The sequence below is a fragment of the Athene noctua genome, chromosome 23, assembly GCF_965140245.1.
Source record: "Athene noctua chromosome 23, bAthNoc1.hap1.1, whole genome shotgun sequence".
In the NCBI taxonomy this organism is placed as follows: Eukaryota; Metazoa; Chordata; class Aves; order Strigiformes; family Strigidae; genus Athene; species Athene noctua.
This window is the reverse complement of record NC_134059.1, coordinates 8,086,330-8,102,156: the sequence shown is the minus strand read 5'-3', so window position 1 is coordinate 8,102,156 and position 15,827 is coordinate 8,086,330. Positions and strand designations below refer to the sequence as shown.

General features: G+C 45.4%; 1 protein-coding gene across 5 annotated transcripts in view; it reads left to right on the top strand.

The window, feature by feature from the left end:
* The window catches only part of KCND3 (potassium voltage-gated channel subfamily D member 3), a 127,843-nt gene that overhangs the window by 82,072 nt on the left and 29,944 nt on the right, over nt 1-15,827 (top strand). For all 5 annotated transcript variants that reach the window (XR_012635067.1, XM_074925342.1, XM_074925344.1 and 2 more), the window contains exon 3: nt 10,119-10,281. Coding sequence is in view for 4 of the 5 variants with exons in the window: in XM_074925342.1 (XP_074781443.1) it covers nt 10,119-10,281 (163 nt within the window). In the remaining variant the exon portion in view is untranslated. The remainder of the gene's footprint in view (nt 1-10,118; nt 10,282-15,827) is intronic.

The window sequence follows — 15,827 nt, the reverse complement described above, 5'->3', positions numbered from 1 at the left end:
ACTCGCACGCGTGCCACAGCTCTACGGTTTAAGGGGCAAAAAGAACCCGCGGGGGGTGACTGCCCCATATCACCACAAGGGCTAATTCTTATAAATGGATTTGAGTCTTAGTGCCCACATTAGAATTCAAATTAAATTAAATATTGACCGAGGAAGAACTTGCTGTCAGGTTCAGGGTGAAAAGCTTCAATTACCAAGGAAGCAGGAGTCCTTGAAAATAATGTCACACTTTCACCTTCACGGGGGAAAACCCCACGATATGGAGTTACACAGCAAGGGGTGCGCCTTTTCTCAGGAAAGAGAATCAAATGGATTTTTTTTTTGCTCATGTTACGAAACAGATCCCCATTGTTACGGTAAACCAGCGAGCTTTCCCTCAACCAACAGTAACTTGTGAACGTTTTTCAATTCTGCTGCCAACAGACCCGCTCTGGGCAAGGGACCGCTCTGGAGACCCACACGGGCCCCTGACACTGCCATTACCACAAGTTTTTGAATTTGCAGCTTAGAGTAGAAAAAAAAAACCAAAACTTCCCTGGTTCAGGGAACCGAGGACCTTTGTAATCCGCGGAACACAAGTGTAGGAAATGGATTCTGACTCTTTTCTTGCTAGACTCCATTATTCTGCAACTTGTTCTGCAACACACAGACTTCCAGTGTCTGAGGGTTTGAGGTGCACCAACATGCAGCAGTTGCTCTTCACTTGAAATTCTCTAGTGCAGAGAACTTCAGAATGGCATGAAATTACCACCACCACCGCCCGCCGGTTCTGAGGGCCACTGAAATATTTCCTCTTTACTGTCGTCTTCTGCTCAAAAAAAATAACAGCCCAGATATCTTTGGTGTTTCCCCCTAGGTCTCCTCAATAAATTTCAAATCAAAAGTAACTCTGTCGATTGGAGAAAGATCTGTCTGACCAAAAATGCTGTTAAGTTCATTACGCTAACAAAAAAAAACAACCAACCAAAAAAAAAAACCCACCTAAAAAAGCTTTTTCTGCTACATCTATCACTACCGAAACTGAGATCTGAGGATCAAAAACTCAGATGACAGCATAGCTGTTTGGTGATGCCTGAAGCAAAAGAAAACTGAGATCACTTTTTGCTAGATATATCACCTTTGTGAGAACTAAAAGGAATAGAGCTTCCTCTGAAAGCTGAATGAAATGTTAGGAACAAACAACAGTACGGTGTGGATGTTAAGACTGGAGGTATTTTCTGCAAAGCAAAATTCAGCTTTTCTTATATTGATTCTACACTGAAGTCAATTCCTCCTTTTCCTTGAATAACTCTCAAATCAACAATTCAAATTTTTCCTTTTTTTTTTTTATAAAAAACTAGTTAATGCCTTATTAAGTGGTCACAGAGAAACGTGAGATCTTAAGAAAGAAAACATCTCTTTTTCTTTAGCGAGATGCCTTTGGCATAACAAACTGCTATTTCTGGGAAGTAGCAGACAATTCCCTGTGTGTCGTTTCTGAGTGCTACAGACCAACGGGATGTTCCAGATCTCAGTCCGACTTTTGTCACCTGCTACTGTGACAGCCAAGGGTCAAGGCAGACAGTTCACATCTACAATGAGGGAGAGCAAACAGGAGGCTCTGACACTATCTCTAAAAACGCATTTGCTGGCAGAGCTGAAACGCAGGCGATTTTCCGTTCAGAGAAATGTAATTTCTAGCAGTAGTTTGAAGGGAAAGGGAGAGGAATAATGACAGTGTATTAGCTTGGGTTTGCAAAATGCAAAGAACAAATATTCATCTTAGTACCATTTAAAAAAAAATTTGAACAAGCACATTGTCATCTTCTCGGTGAACGGGAATGAAGTATGTGCTTAATATTAAGCAATGGCTGAAAATGTGCTGAACTGGGACCACTGTGCTGACTGGTACAGGTTCCCCATTTGCTTTGGATAATCCCCGTCGGCTACATGGAAGAAAGCTTTCTGCAGTTGGCACGCATTTGAAAAGGATGAAGAGCAAAGAAATCACTGACTGAGAGTCTCAGGTGCAAGTCACCATTTGCAGAGGTGATAAAATGACAGAACCTGAGTCAGGGGGACGACAGCGTTAGGGTGGGAAGGATTACTAGTGTGGAAGGTATTAATAGAGGCTGTGCAGAGCGGCTCCCCTGGCAGCGCGGCTCTGACCGAAGCAGAAGAGGAAGGCGCTGAGGTTCCCGGGAAGAAAACCCTTCCCTGCCGCCAGCCCAGGGACCTCGGGGAGGGACGTTCCTGCTCGCCCCATCTCTCACACCGGAACGGGTTTGCAAACACACGGGTCTCCTCGCAGGAAGGAGGGTGCTCGCACTCCCATTGTAATCCCTTTTTCAAAGGTCTCTAATAATATTTCTTCCCCTGCTCCTTTTAATGAGCAGAGAACACTTGATTAGAAGCCCTTCATCATTTTAGGACTAGGGGCTTTAGCTTTCTGACCTACTTTCCTTGCCAATGAAATTCCATTTTTAGCTTCAACTCAAGGTCTGAATGTTACCCAAATTCAGACCATCTGTTTTAACTGCCTACAGGCTGAGAAGTTGATCCAAGCCGGGAAGAATAAATGGAACTAGTGTGTGCATATATTAAGTGTTCTCAACCCTCAGTGTATTAAATAACCTACTCAGTTTATTCCTGAATCTACATAAATATTCCCATTTCTTTGGGCAGGGCCTGCTGTTGTTGTAAGGAATATTTATGCTACCAGTTGCTCTCAGAGACCTTCAGCTACATCACCTGTCTTGTACAAGGACAGGAACGAGCAGGCTACAGCTGACCCCAAGTCCATCCGAGCCCTTAATTTGGCTTTGGTGAGGGCTGTAAGGGCTACCCAGAAGGACAGATCTCCCCGAGCAAGTCATTAGGGAATAACCTGCCTCTCTTTCTAATTCTCACTCTTAGAGAAGCCACAGGCTTTGCATCTCCTCAGTGATCCTTTATCACCCCGGGTGATGTAACTACATGGCTCGCTGTTAATAAAAGGAGAGCTGACCAGTCCTTTCGTCAATCTCCCACAAATCCCCCACAGTATCTTGAAACAGTGAGTTCCACTGAGATCACTTCTAGCCCTGTACAGAAATCCCTCTCAGTTTTAAATGTCTCATCTTCCCATTTCGTTGCACATTCACTTCTCTTGGTATGAGAAAAGGACCTAACTGCATCAGACCTTTCTCCAGGATTTCAGATACATCTCCCAGTCCTTTTGTTACACAAAACTCGGTAACAAATACAAATTTACCAACAAGAAAAATATCAAAAAGGCAACACTACCTGGAAAATCCCTACTAAGTAACTGCTGACCACTGTTTTACAAAAAATCAAGATGAATCTGAGTACTAAAGATAAGCTTCTGCTGCTAGCACTGATACACATCTACAGCACTCATCCCTCGCAGCTTCCCTGATGGATGTAATTTCAGCAGAATATCTAGGGAGGATGAAAGCATCCATGAAAACATTAACAAATAAAATATACCAGCAAAAAAACCCCAACCCACTAGTGTAAAACCAAGCCAGATATTGCAGAGGTTGAATACCCAGCTGGGGAGCTGCCCAGCTCAAAACAAGGCAGAAAATAAGTATATTTAATGTAAAAGAATCCTAGCATGAAATAGGCTCTGTCTTCCCTGGACACAGCTGATTTGCTGTTCAAGTCTGTCATTTGACAGCCTGTTTATAGATTCTCTTGCTTCAAAGCCATTATGGCTCTGTTTACAGCACGCTCTTTGAGGAGGCACCACAAGCCTCCTCACGTGTCAGGTTCCTCAGGCATACGTCAGTGCATCCCATTCCTTCTAGCATTAGTATACTTTAAAAGCTGACATTAACCTACCAGGCTGTCCTTATGGACATGGATTACTGAGTCCGTGTCTGCAGAACACTTGCAAAAAAACTTCTCCAGTATTTTCAAATATCATGCCAGCCTTAACTAATTAATCCTCACAACACTTGTCCAGGACAACTCTGAAAATATCTTGATCTCCCTTATGGGCGTGGAAAAATCAGAAAGTGGCCCTGTCTGTCCCGAGGCCCGTGACAAAGTCAACGTCCAGACCTGGGGAGCGGTTCTGTGTGCAGGTCTGCATCCAGTCCATCAGCCACCGCTGCCTCAGCAGCTCCAGAGCCCTCCTCTCGCCTTCCCAGTGCTCAGGAATGTGATACAGCACGTGAAAGTCTGTACGCCTCTGCTGAAAAAGCCAACGGCATCCTCGTGTACCCGCAGGTACGACTACGTGAGAGGCTGCAGCCCAGCCGGGCAGGAAACAGCCCACGTGAGCAGCAGCTCGCTGTGCTCCGCAGAGCTGCGGGTTGTGATGGGGTAATTCCAGAGAGGCAAATGAAACACCCAGTGTGGCAGAGGAACCGGGAAATTAAACCCTAAACAAAAGATCTAACTATCCCCAGCCCCCGTACCATAGCTGTTAACTCCCTGTTCATTCGTCATGTGCAAAACCAAGGAAGGAATGAGTAATATTTGCTTTTGTTTTCATTGTATCATTGGAAGTGACACGATCATTATTTCACTGGAGGTTCAAAGCAGCATTAGCATGATTACATTGGACTTGTACCTATTAACCGGAGGGACATGAGCTCCTCTGAGCTGTCAAAGGCAACAGACGCACTCTTGCAATGCAGCTGAAACATTCCAGCTGAATTTTAGACTTTTTTTTTCCTCCTCTGTGCAAATCAAAACATTGCACAGCGATTTACTTACAGTATAAAAAAAGGATCTCTTGCACCTGGAAAGCTACATGCTAATTCCATGCTTTATTATATCTCCTCCATGCAAAAGGTTTTCAAAATCATATTCTATTGTACGGTACACAATGTTATTACTCTGTCCTCATTGTCCCGAAAGCAGAAGCTTACAGGCTGGAGTGAAATCTTCTTTTGACTCTATTGTGCCAGGCAAAAGGTTAGAGAGAAAGAAGATCTCGAAGAGCTCTTAGTGCCAGTATGAGGCAGAAATACGAAATCATTTGAAGCAGCATTGTTTCTGTTTCCATCCTCCATGGGATATTTCAGCTTTCACAGGCTGCGTGTGAAAACCACACGGTTTTGCGCCACCAGGCAGGAAATGTCCCTTGACCACTTAAACGGAGCAACCAGAAGCAGCAGAGTCTTCTTCTGACCACTTGATCCACGAGCCCGCTGTCCCCAGGTTCTGGTGGTGGTTCCACAACCTCAACCCAGTCCCCTGGGGCAGGGGAGCGGGCACGGACCCCGCAGCGCGCTGCTCCGCGGGGCCTGACTGCCCTCCCTGAGGCAGCTCCGGAGAGACTCTGCCCGAAGACAGGGCCTGTGCTGGTCAGGAGGCAGGTGCTGGGATACAGGTTTAGCAATTTGCAGTTGCACTCTTACCTCCTCCGCACCTAGAGGAACTCATGAGACAACAGCCACACGGCCTCTCCCCAGTGCTCGCCTTACACCGGCTGAAAAACTGGTGCACAAAAAGGCTGCTGGAAAAGAGCATCCTCTGAAAAGCTCTTCCACTGTCCCCAACAGTTGGTATTGCTGTAGCACCCTTCCGAGGTCCCTATACCACAGGACCTTCCAGCTTTTTGACTAGAGTTCCCTATTTCCAGGGCTGTGGATGTTGCACAGAGAGACAGGATCATCAGAGATGCTGCTGAGAGTCTATTTTTAGAGTGAGTCATTTGATGAGCTGTTCAGCACCTTATTTATTGCTGTCTCCAGCTGGGGAGCTAAGCAGTGTCCAGACACCTCTACCACTAAAACCAGAACTGGGAAGCAGTGACCTCTATTTGATAACATTTTCTGTACTGACAGAGAGAAAAACAACAGCACATTATGCTGTCAAGGCTAATAGCTGCTAATTAGGGTGAGTGACATATGACCCCTTGTATATCCAAAGAACACAGAAATCACGCTACAAATAAAAAAAATAAATAAATATATATATATTGAAATTCTGCATTCAGTCTTTTCCAGTCTAAAGAGTGACCACTTAAGAGTAATTTCCTATGTTGTTTTTTTCCTGGTTTGTCCGTTTAGGGCTTTACTTGAACTTCACGTGATGTGTACAATGAGTAAGAGTCTCAGTGTTCAGTGCTTCCCTGGTAGGAAATGGGGCTTTGAGGGGACACAAGAAGAAAGGGGGACAAACCGAAGCTGGAAACACAGGATATGTGGGCAGATGCTCCAGCACCATTCCCAGTGCGTGGAGAGAGCCCCGACGGGGCTGCGGCAGCAAGGGCAGCTCCCCTGGCAGAGCCCGTAAGCAGAGCCATGAATTCAGCAACTGAAAACTGGCTGAATCTGACGCCATCTAACCGGATTCCTGGCAAAATAAATAGAAAAGACATTTATCCCTAGGCACGTTCCACATCCAACCTAGTCGATGCTCAGCATTTATCTCTGGACAAGCCTGGAGCCACGTACAGGCTGTGTTTACTCCAGATTTCTGTACCGCTGCCTTGTTTATTACTATTTGTAAGGCAGTAGCAGTAGTCCTTGGGGGTCACTGCTGGGGGTCGGGTGTATTCCGAACACGGGGCAGCCCCTGCTCTGAAGAACCGACCACCCACTTAACCAAGCAGGCAAAGAACAAGTAACCAACTTAACCAATTTCAGAAACGGGGAACTCAGGTACAGAGAGCTGAGGTGATTTACTAGAGGTCACATTAAAAGTCTACTGAATCTGCAGCCTCTCGTTGTTTTATTACAGGATCAAACATCCCGTTAGACCCTCTGAACATTAATCATTACCAAATTCTTCTATCTTCTTGGTGCTCTAATGATATTATTGATGAATTACTAAAAATGCACTTTCTGTAGAAGAGATTTTTTAGGTGACGAGTTGCCTTTTACTAAACAAATGAATGGGAAAGCAGAGTTCTCTCATTCTAGTCTGGGGGAAAAAAAAAAAAAAGTTTTGGGTTTAAAATGCCCAATTAGTACTAACTGAAATCCAATATTTAAGATTATTTGATGCTGTACCTGTTACAAATATGCCATGTGGCCATTAGTACCTCGTGGTACCATCAGGACAAAAATAGTCGCTCCAGCAATTAATATTGCAGGAGCTGCATATGTCAATGCAAGAGGAGAACAACTGCAACTTTATCGGTTTGTTCCAGACCTCATCAGAGTCAAAGTCAAAGGGAGGCCTCTCCTTCAGCACAAGAGGATCTAGATCAAGTTCCAGCAGGGTTTTACTCTGATCAAAGAGCTCGGACATTCCCAACTCACACCGCAGGTCAGCCCGGTAAGGCCAGAGGCCACGGCTGCAAGCGCACGACGTGCCGCGGAAACCCGGGGGCACAAAGCCAGCAGCTGTCAGATGTCAGATGACTCTGCGGTAGGTCCAGAAGTCAGCGTTACACGTTTAGGTCTTGTTCCTCTGCAGCCTGCTCCAGCCAGCGCAAAACGGCTCATTGCGGTATCTCTCATAATAGTTTTGCAAATGAAGTTCTGCATCTCCCCAGCAAAATCCTCTGCGCTCCAAGACAGTCTGATCTTTCCTGACGGTGTTATAAAGCACCTTCTCTGAAGTCCCAAGTAATGAGGTAACTCTCAGTCTGCGTGTAAGAACAAAACTACAAGACAGACTGTGAGCCAGACACTTATTATTATACCTTCTACAAACGCACAGAAGGGCTTTCTCGCAGTGCTCCGGGTCACTGAGATCATGTTTGAGGCATATGATTAATTTTCAGCCTTATTGTGTTAAGGGGTGGCAGGAGAAAAGTAAGAAAGATTTTTTTTTAGAACAGCATTAAATGAGGCAGAAGACCTTGTCACTTAGCAAGAGGTTTTAAACTATCTTTGCGTAAAGCAGCAGCTAAAAAGTTAATAGACATAAATAGCATTTTATTGATTTGAGGTATTCTGAGGGGTTTTAATGCAGGTGAAGGCAGGAAAAGGATTCTGCTTAAGATAGTTAAGCCTTGGCTAGTGAACCCTGAAGCGTTTACACCAAAACCAACAGCAAAAACCTGAAAATGCCAAAGAAAAGGTGTCACTTAGCCTGAAACTAAGCCCTTCCTGGGACACAAGTGAGTGTGATAGCCCAGCAGTGATAAGCTTTGACACAGGTGCTTGGCCACCGAGCCTAGAAGAGCACGAGAGACGCCCAGGAGTGAGCAGTTAATGTGTAGTGAGTTCTGCTTTTATTCAGAGACCCTCATACCAACAAGTTTTTGGATGGGGGAAAGAGGTTGAGCTGATAAAAAAAAAGGTTTTGACATAGTTGGTTTTCCCCTTGGATGTAAATTATTCTTAGCACAACTCTACTCCCATAAAAGCTTTGTTGGTCTTTTGCAGACGTCCAAGGTCAATCATTTTGCTTTTCAATATTGCTGCATCCAACACCAGAACACCCCAAAGAAAAGCACAGAAATCCCAAACACCATTTGAGAGCAACTAGGGGCCCAAGTGCCAAGGCTTCCTTAGGCCCAGATTTTAACTTGAGAAACCTTCCCCTGTCTGCTGCAAGAGTTCAGCAGGTTGCAGTGCCTAGGACGTCTCTCCTACTCCAGGGTGTAGCCAGGTCACATAAACCTGCTTGTAGTGGGATTTCACAGAGTACAATGTGCCCTCCTGAGTCACAGGATACGCTGGGAATTCCTGGACCCCACTGGTTTGTACACAGTCATTCAGTAACGGAGGGGTTTTTAATTTTTTTTAAATCTGTTGTTATTTGGCTGCTTGCTTTCCCCTCTCCTCGCGATGAAAATTACTTCAATAAATATTGATATGAACATACATATGCATGTAAGCATGTAATAAATGGCTCACTGAAACAAGGCCTGCAAACTCAGCCAGTGGCTGTGCGAATCATGTTCCTATCATACTCCAGGGGCATTAGCTACAAATGAGCTTTTTGTTACGTGATCAGGACACGCTGCAGCCCACACCCAGCTTCCTAGAGGGGTTTTTATTTGCCTGTCAACCATATGCCGAAGAAATCTTTGAAGTCCCTTCCAGAGGGCAAACTGCAGGGGAGGGAGAGCCTCCGACGGAGGTTACACCACATCTGCTGAAGGCAGGGCGCAGCCTCTGCACCGCCAACATCTGGTGCCCGCTGGAGATCAGAAGTTGTGCTGTGAGACGGGGGAACCGCGAGTGATGGTGCAGTCAGTTACAATTAAGAGGCCCAATCACCTGGGATGCAACGTGGGGACTGTGCCAGGCCAAAGTGTAAATCAGAATCCAACATCCCCCCCACCTTCACTATAGCGTGGCCTTCAGCGAGGCGGCGCGGGTTCAGCGCCGGGTGTTCCGTGAGGGAACCCCAGCCATGCTCCTTCCTAGGGCCGCGACGAGCGGCCACACGGCACAGCACGCTGGTTCTCTTTACAGAAGGTCAGTAGTAAAGGTTAAGCATAAAAGCGCCGCAGGAAGCTTTTGCAATATGCAAAGTAAAAAAAAACACAAACAGGGAATAAGCGCTCAGCAGATTAGCGATTTCTGTTGTGTGGAACCCGCAGAACCGAAACCAGCACCCTCCTCCATCTGTGCAAAATGGATTACTCCATCTCAGATTCTGCTGGTATTATTGAACATACAAATTACAATTGTTAATGAAGATTGCTGGGTCAAGCCCAGTGCAGAGGTTTGCCTGAGTATTTTTCAGCTGGTCTCAGATTCCCAAGAATTCACCCTTTACTGAATCCAGACTTCGAACAACCCCCAAATTTCTGACTGTGCAGATGGCAAGGAAACTGCTGGGTTTTGAAACGAATGTGTAAATCAGTCCTTATTTGCACCTGGATACAAGAGAATGAAAATATATGAACCTGCTCACAAGCAGACGTACAGTTTGTTAGAGCTCATCTACATGGCGAGGTAGGTACTAAATGAGCAAGGATGTGAATTTAACGTACGCAGCAGTTCCCCGAACTGGCACATCTATTCTGCAACAAAAGTGCCATTCTTTGGTTTAGTTTAATTCATTGCCAAAGCGTGGTGTCACTTGTCATCTCCAGGATGACAGCACCACATGAATTGTTGCTTGCATGGTGGATGTCTAAGCTTTAGTGTCTAACCCGGACACTCCCGTTGCTGCGCACTCAGGGAACCTGAAAAGGCTTTTGGTGCCGTTGCACTTGTCTGAAGGAGGGGCTTCCCTTTGTGTTTTTTTTTTTTCCCCCCTCCCTCTAGTTATGGTGACATGGTGCCCAAGACAATTGCTGGGAAGATATTTGGCTCCATTTGCTCCCTGAGCGGGGTGCTGGTCATTGCTCTGCCGGTTCCAGTCATTGTGTCCAACTTCAGCCGGATTTACCACCAGAACCAGCGAGCCGACAAGCGGAGAGCGCAGAAGGTAAGTCCCGCGCGGCAGGTGCTGGATCTCAGCCTGCACCCACCCACCTACCCCGCGCAGGCTCACCTCCACACACGATACAACCACCCGGAGAGACACACGCCTGCACTGCGCGCTCTGCGCACCGGCAGATCGTAAAGATCAGAAGCAACAGGGCTTTAATGCTCACCTTTGCGACATCCCAGTCTGAAATAAATATGTACAGATACTCATCGACCCTTAAATCATTAACAGGAGCTGTTTATCTTTCCAGCTGCTTGGTTCCTGTTGTCTCTCTGGGGTTTTGAAAACACCCATCCAGAAACACACCCCTATCAGTACACATCCCCCCTCAAAGCTGGGGACTGCAACGTAGACAAAACACTGGGAATACACAAAAGCCCCTGGAAATGTGAGGGGATTACTGAATATTCCAAAGTCTGAAGAGGTTTTACCAGTATAAGCTTACTGATTTACTAAGAAAGTATAATAGATTTGTTATATCTCTATTTCAGTCTGGTAAATAACAACAAAACCATAATCAGGTTTTTACAATAACTGCAAGGTAAAGGTCTGGGGTTTATTCTCCCTGTGGAACGCTGTCTGCCAGAAATTCAAGACTCAGGGGACCTGATGGAGAACAGTAGTAGAAAGATGAGCTATTTCTGCTCCAGGCAAGCATCTGGGCCATGCCTACTCCTTCCATCTCAGAGAGCTGACAGCAGAGAGCTGAGATTCAAGACCCACAAAACCACAAAATTTGGCAGTCAAAACACCAAAGGAGAGTAGCAGAGAATCAGGCAGGAACGAGCTGCAGTCTCCGTAAGCCACTGCTGGCTTTTACACATACCTGCATTAGGTTTGGCACTGTACATGTGAAACTTCAAAGTGCAATAATCTGGGGAGGTGTTTTTGAGGGAGAGTTGTTTATCTGATGAGTCACACAACACAGCATAGATAAAAAGACCTAAAGATACCATAACGGAAACCCACCCTGCACTGCACACTGTTCAGTCAGCAGCCGGACGGTGGGAAACCAGTACGGCTCATTACATTCCTTTAATGAATTTAAATGATTTGCAGCATGGGTTGCCTAATGTGAGGCTGCACCCAGGCATAAGGTATCCGGATTGAACTCTCGACAGGAACGTGCCAGGTGTCAATGCACAGGAAGGACTGGAGCACTTGCGTAGAGGTTTGTGAGGGGGACAGTGTGAAATAGCTCATTTAAATAATTAAAGACTTTGAGAGAAAGCACTTGCTCTACTGAAATGGCACATAAACACAGCAAGAGACAGAACCTGTGTTACAGTCTGGCCTAAGCAGCAAATAACTAGGCGAGACAAATAAACAACCTGGATCTGTGGATCACAACGCCAAGAGGGTCCAGAACCGACTCCGGGTCTGCTGTTGGATGAGGTTGTCCTCTCCAGGCAGCATCCTGAAGGTTTTTTTTTTTTGTTCTGATTCGTCTTTTCCCTTATTTGTTGGACTGCGACCCACTTGGTGACAACGAAACGTACCTTTGATGCTGAGATGATGGATTGCAGCTTTTATAAGGTCTGCTGTATTGACACACATAGTGTATAACTTCCCCCATTTGAATTTCTAATTCCCTTGATATTGGATGAATTTCTGGGCTAAGAAAGTTTTCTCAAGTCAGAAGTGTGAGTAATTTTCACATGATCATCACTGCGTGAATACTAAAGAGAACGGCAGAGACAGGAGCACTTCAATGACAGCCTCTCTGGAGATGGCCGGGACGTACCCAGGGACGTTAAGAATCTGCTTTGATAGCATACTTGTTCCAGCATCATCCTCCAGCAAATCAAATCCCTTCCTCAGGAACAGGAAAGTTTTAGTAATAGTTAAAAATCCGTCCCCATCCCATTAAAGACACGACAACATTTGCATGGCTTTTTTCAAGAAGGCTGGAAAAAGCTCTCTGCGCTCTCTCAGCCCTGGAATGTGAAGAGCCCAGGAGCAGCAGCTCCTCATGTGCAGAGTTTAGAGGATACAGCTTTGACGAAATAACACAGACATCCTTCCTAAGTTTCTAGTGTGCTAAATAAATTATTTTTTTTTCTTTTAATTGAAAAATAAATAATTTATAGAGTATGTATTAGTATAAATACTTCAGAAGAAGTTTTATTTAGGTCAGGAATCGTAACTATTCTAATTTACAAACAGGTTTCAAGATTAGGCTATAGACCATATTTATTTATTTTTTATGAACTCAGACTGAGTTTTCCGATGAGAAATAATAAAGTCAGATTGGCTGGATGTGACATTCACAGATTTGAAGGGCAGGGTGTGGGTAAACCCGGGCACTCCAGAAAACAGAGCACAGCCTCGACACCCCTCCGGGTTACATGTGCTCAGGCTTAACTTTGTCTCTTAACTGTTGAGGAGGCACTGGTCTAGCAGGAAGAGGTATTTAAATAGCATGAATAAAATACTGGGATGTGGCTGTTACTCATCAGCAGCTATTCTTCATCTAACTGAGGAGAAATGTTCCTTAAAAAGGAAAAAAACCCAAAACCAAACTACCAGTGATTTAATCACCTTGAAGATAAATTATTCTTTACCAAACCTGCACTGCAAGAGAATTAATTACAAGGAGATCTAGCAATCTTAATTTATTGTGCTGTGTCATCAAATTTTGTCCTCTGGCATGCAGCAAGGACCAGGTCAATCTGAGTGGAAGATGAATTGATCATTTCTGACAAGGTTCATTTTGGTAAATTTATTTTCTTTTTCCCCAAGACTTTTTGTTTTTCCTTTTGACTGATGTGCTAAGAATAGACCTTCCTGACTTTGAAACCATGCTGTTCCTTAGTGAATGTCACAGCCTTTGGTTTTAAAAGAGAATTTGACACTTAAAAGGCTTGACAATAGAATGACTTTGTAATTCAGATAATGCTGGAGTCTCTGACTCGCTGTGTTCAGTTTGCAGCGTGGATGCAATGCGAAGAAGGAGACAAGTATCTGGTGCTGGTTTGAGGACTACACCTCCCACTTCTAGAAAGGGAAAGCAGAGGCAGCTACTAACAGCTACTGAAACGCTGCTCCTTTAGCGGCAGTAGAAAAAGTAAAACAGTTCATTGTTTCGAAGTTAGAGACTAAGCGAATGCAGCTCCAAGCCCCAGCGCTATTCCCAGCGGAGCAGGGCGGCAGCGAAGAGCACGGCTGAAGGACTGCCGGCTAATACGGTATGAGCGGCATAGACAGAGCCCCTGAGCTTAGTGCAGCAAAGAGCCCACAAGCGCAGACTGCTCTCCCAAGGTTTACAGGAATGTTGTAGACCTCTGGACTCGCAGACTGGTCAAAAATCCTGCAAGGCTGATCCTTCTTGAGCAAACTCTAGCTGCTGACAGGCAAATTTAATCCCCTGTCTTTAAATGGAGAGCCAATACTAAAAATCAAAGGTCCTGTCTTTACACAAACAGTGACCAAAAAAAAGGAAGAAAGAAGAAAACACTCGATCTCTTAATGAAAATACTGGCTTCAAAGTGTTATGGGAGCCTTTGTGGGTCCTTAATTTCCCAGGTCCAGTGACTCCTGTCTTTGTCCATCTTTAAAATAATCAACTCAGGTCCCTCAGCTGGAAAGATTGTGCTAAGTGCGGTAAAGTTAGTTTGTTGTGTTGGGTTTTTTTGTTCCTGGAAAGAAAAGACAACTAGAGGTGTTTTGGATATCTTCCCAAAATGCTCCGGTACAGTCCAACTAGTCATAGTGGTACAACCCCATCAGCTCCAACGTCCCTCTCCCTGGGAAACAGGAGCTGGCAACAAACTGCACAGGAGCTCTCAGCAAGGAGAGTTTGCTTAGGTGGGTCAGTGACTGATGTATCAATGTGCAGCTTTTCAGTAAGAAAAAATGGTAAGACAGAAAAAGTACAGTAACAAAGGCAACAGAGCATTACAGGTTAAGCCTACGTGGCTGGTAGCTCCAACTCCCTGCACACGTGAACACAGATGCAGATGAAGATACTAAATCCTCAAAAGCGTATTTAAAGCGGTTTTGCACAGCCTCAGAAGGCACATAGAAGTAGCAGCAGCTGAAATGTTTGGAAATAGCAATAACAGCCTAAAGCAAACTGGTCTCTAGACCAGCCCCCTTAAGGGCTAAAATTTAGCCAAGTTCTAGATCTTCTCAGTTTGGGGGAAAACAAATGTTCAGAAAAGAGCCTCTTACCCAGTGAAGTATGCCTCCTCACATTTGCACAACAGAGGAGGGAAAAATGTAAATGCTGAGATGCTGGAAAAAAAAACCAAACAAACAACAAAAAAACCCCAACAAACCCACAACCGTTTAAAGTGCATTTATCATTTAATGGTTAAATTTGCTAAATGAGCCAAGATACTGAAATGGCTGATGATCTCTGAGGGATTAGCATGGGTTTAGTGCTGTATTTCACAGGGGCTAAACGGAAACTGTCATTACAAGTATAAAGATGCTGGGGGGGATGGAGCACCCCCTGTGAGGACAGGCTGGGAGAGTTGGGGGGTTCAGCTGGAGGAGAGAAGGCTCCGGGGAGACCTTAGAGCGGCCCCCCAGGGCTGAAAGGGGCTGCAGGAAAGGGGGGGGGGGGGACAGGACTAGGGGAAATGGGTTTAAACTGACAGAGGGGAGGTTTAGATCAGATCTGAAGCAGAAATTCTCCCCTGTGAGGGGGTGAGGCCCTGGCACAGGCTGCCCAGAGCAGCTGTGGCTGCCCCCTCGCTGGAAGGGTTCAAGGCCAGGTTGGACGGGGCTTTGGGCAACCTGGGCTGGTGGAAGGTGGCCCTGCCCGGGGCAGGGGGTGGCACTGGATGGGCTTTAAGGTCCCTTCCCACCCAAACCAGTCTGTGAGTCTTACGAAAACTTCAGTAATCACAGTGCTTGGTTTCAGGTCTGAGGTACATATGCTTTCAAGGACTGCCGCTCCTTAGTCCGTTCAATTCTTTTCATTTATTATCTGGTGGCCTTTGACTCTATGAGAACAAGCAATGTACTGCTAAATCCTTGAAATAGTCTTTGCATTCCATTCTCTAGGCTGTAAGTTTCCTGGAAAGAACCAAACACCCAGACGTAGGCAAGGAAAGGACTACCCAGGGCAGAATCATTTTGCAGAGCCACTCTCACGTAAAACTCTAACATGAAACTGACAACTGTAACGCAGGCTATCAAAGAGTAGATGGTATAAATTAGGTGAAGCAGAGAAGTGGACAAATTGCCTGGTGGATGAGTTAAAGCATTCAATCCCAGAGGCAATATCCAGCAGAAGATAGGAACGCAGGGGCAAGGCAGAAGCTGTATCTTTTCAGATGGAAGTCAACGAGAGGAGGTAGATGGGGGAAGGTTATTCCTGACAGTAAGAGCTACTCATGAGATGGTTGCACAGGCAACTATGACTCTGCAGACTGATGAAGAGGTAACTATGGAGATGCTTAAAAGAGGCTTAAGCCAAAAGGAAGAGTAAGGACACAAACGTCTTTCTGATTGTTCCACGAGAGGCACGTTAGAAACAGCCTGTTCCAGTCCCAGCCATCGCTCCCAGAGGCACAGAAAACAGGGCTGCAGTT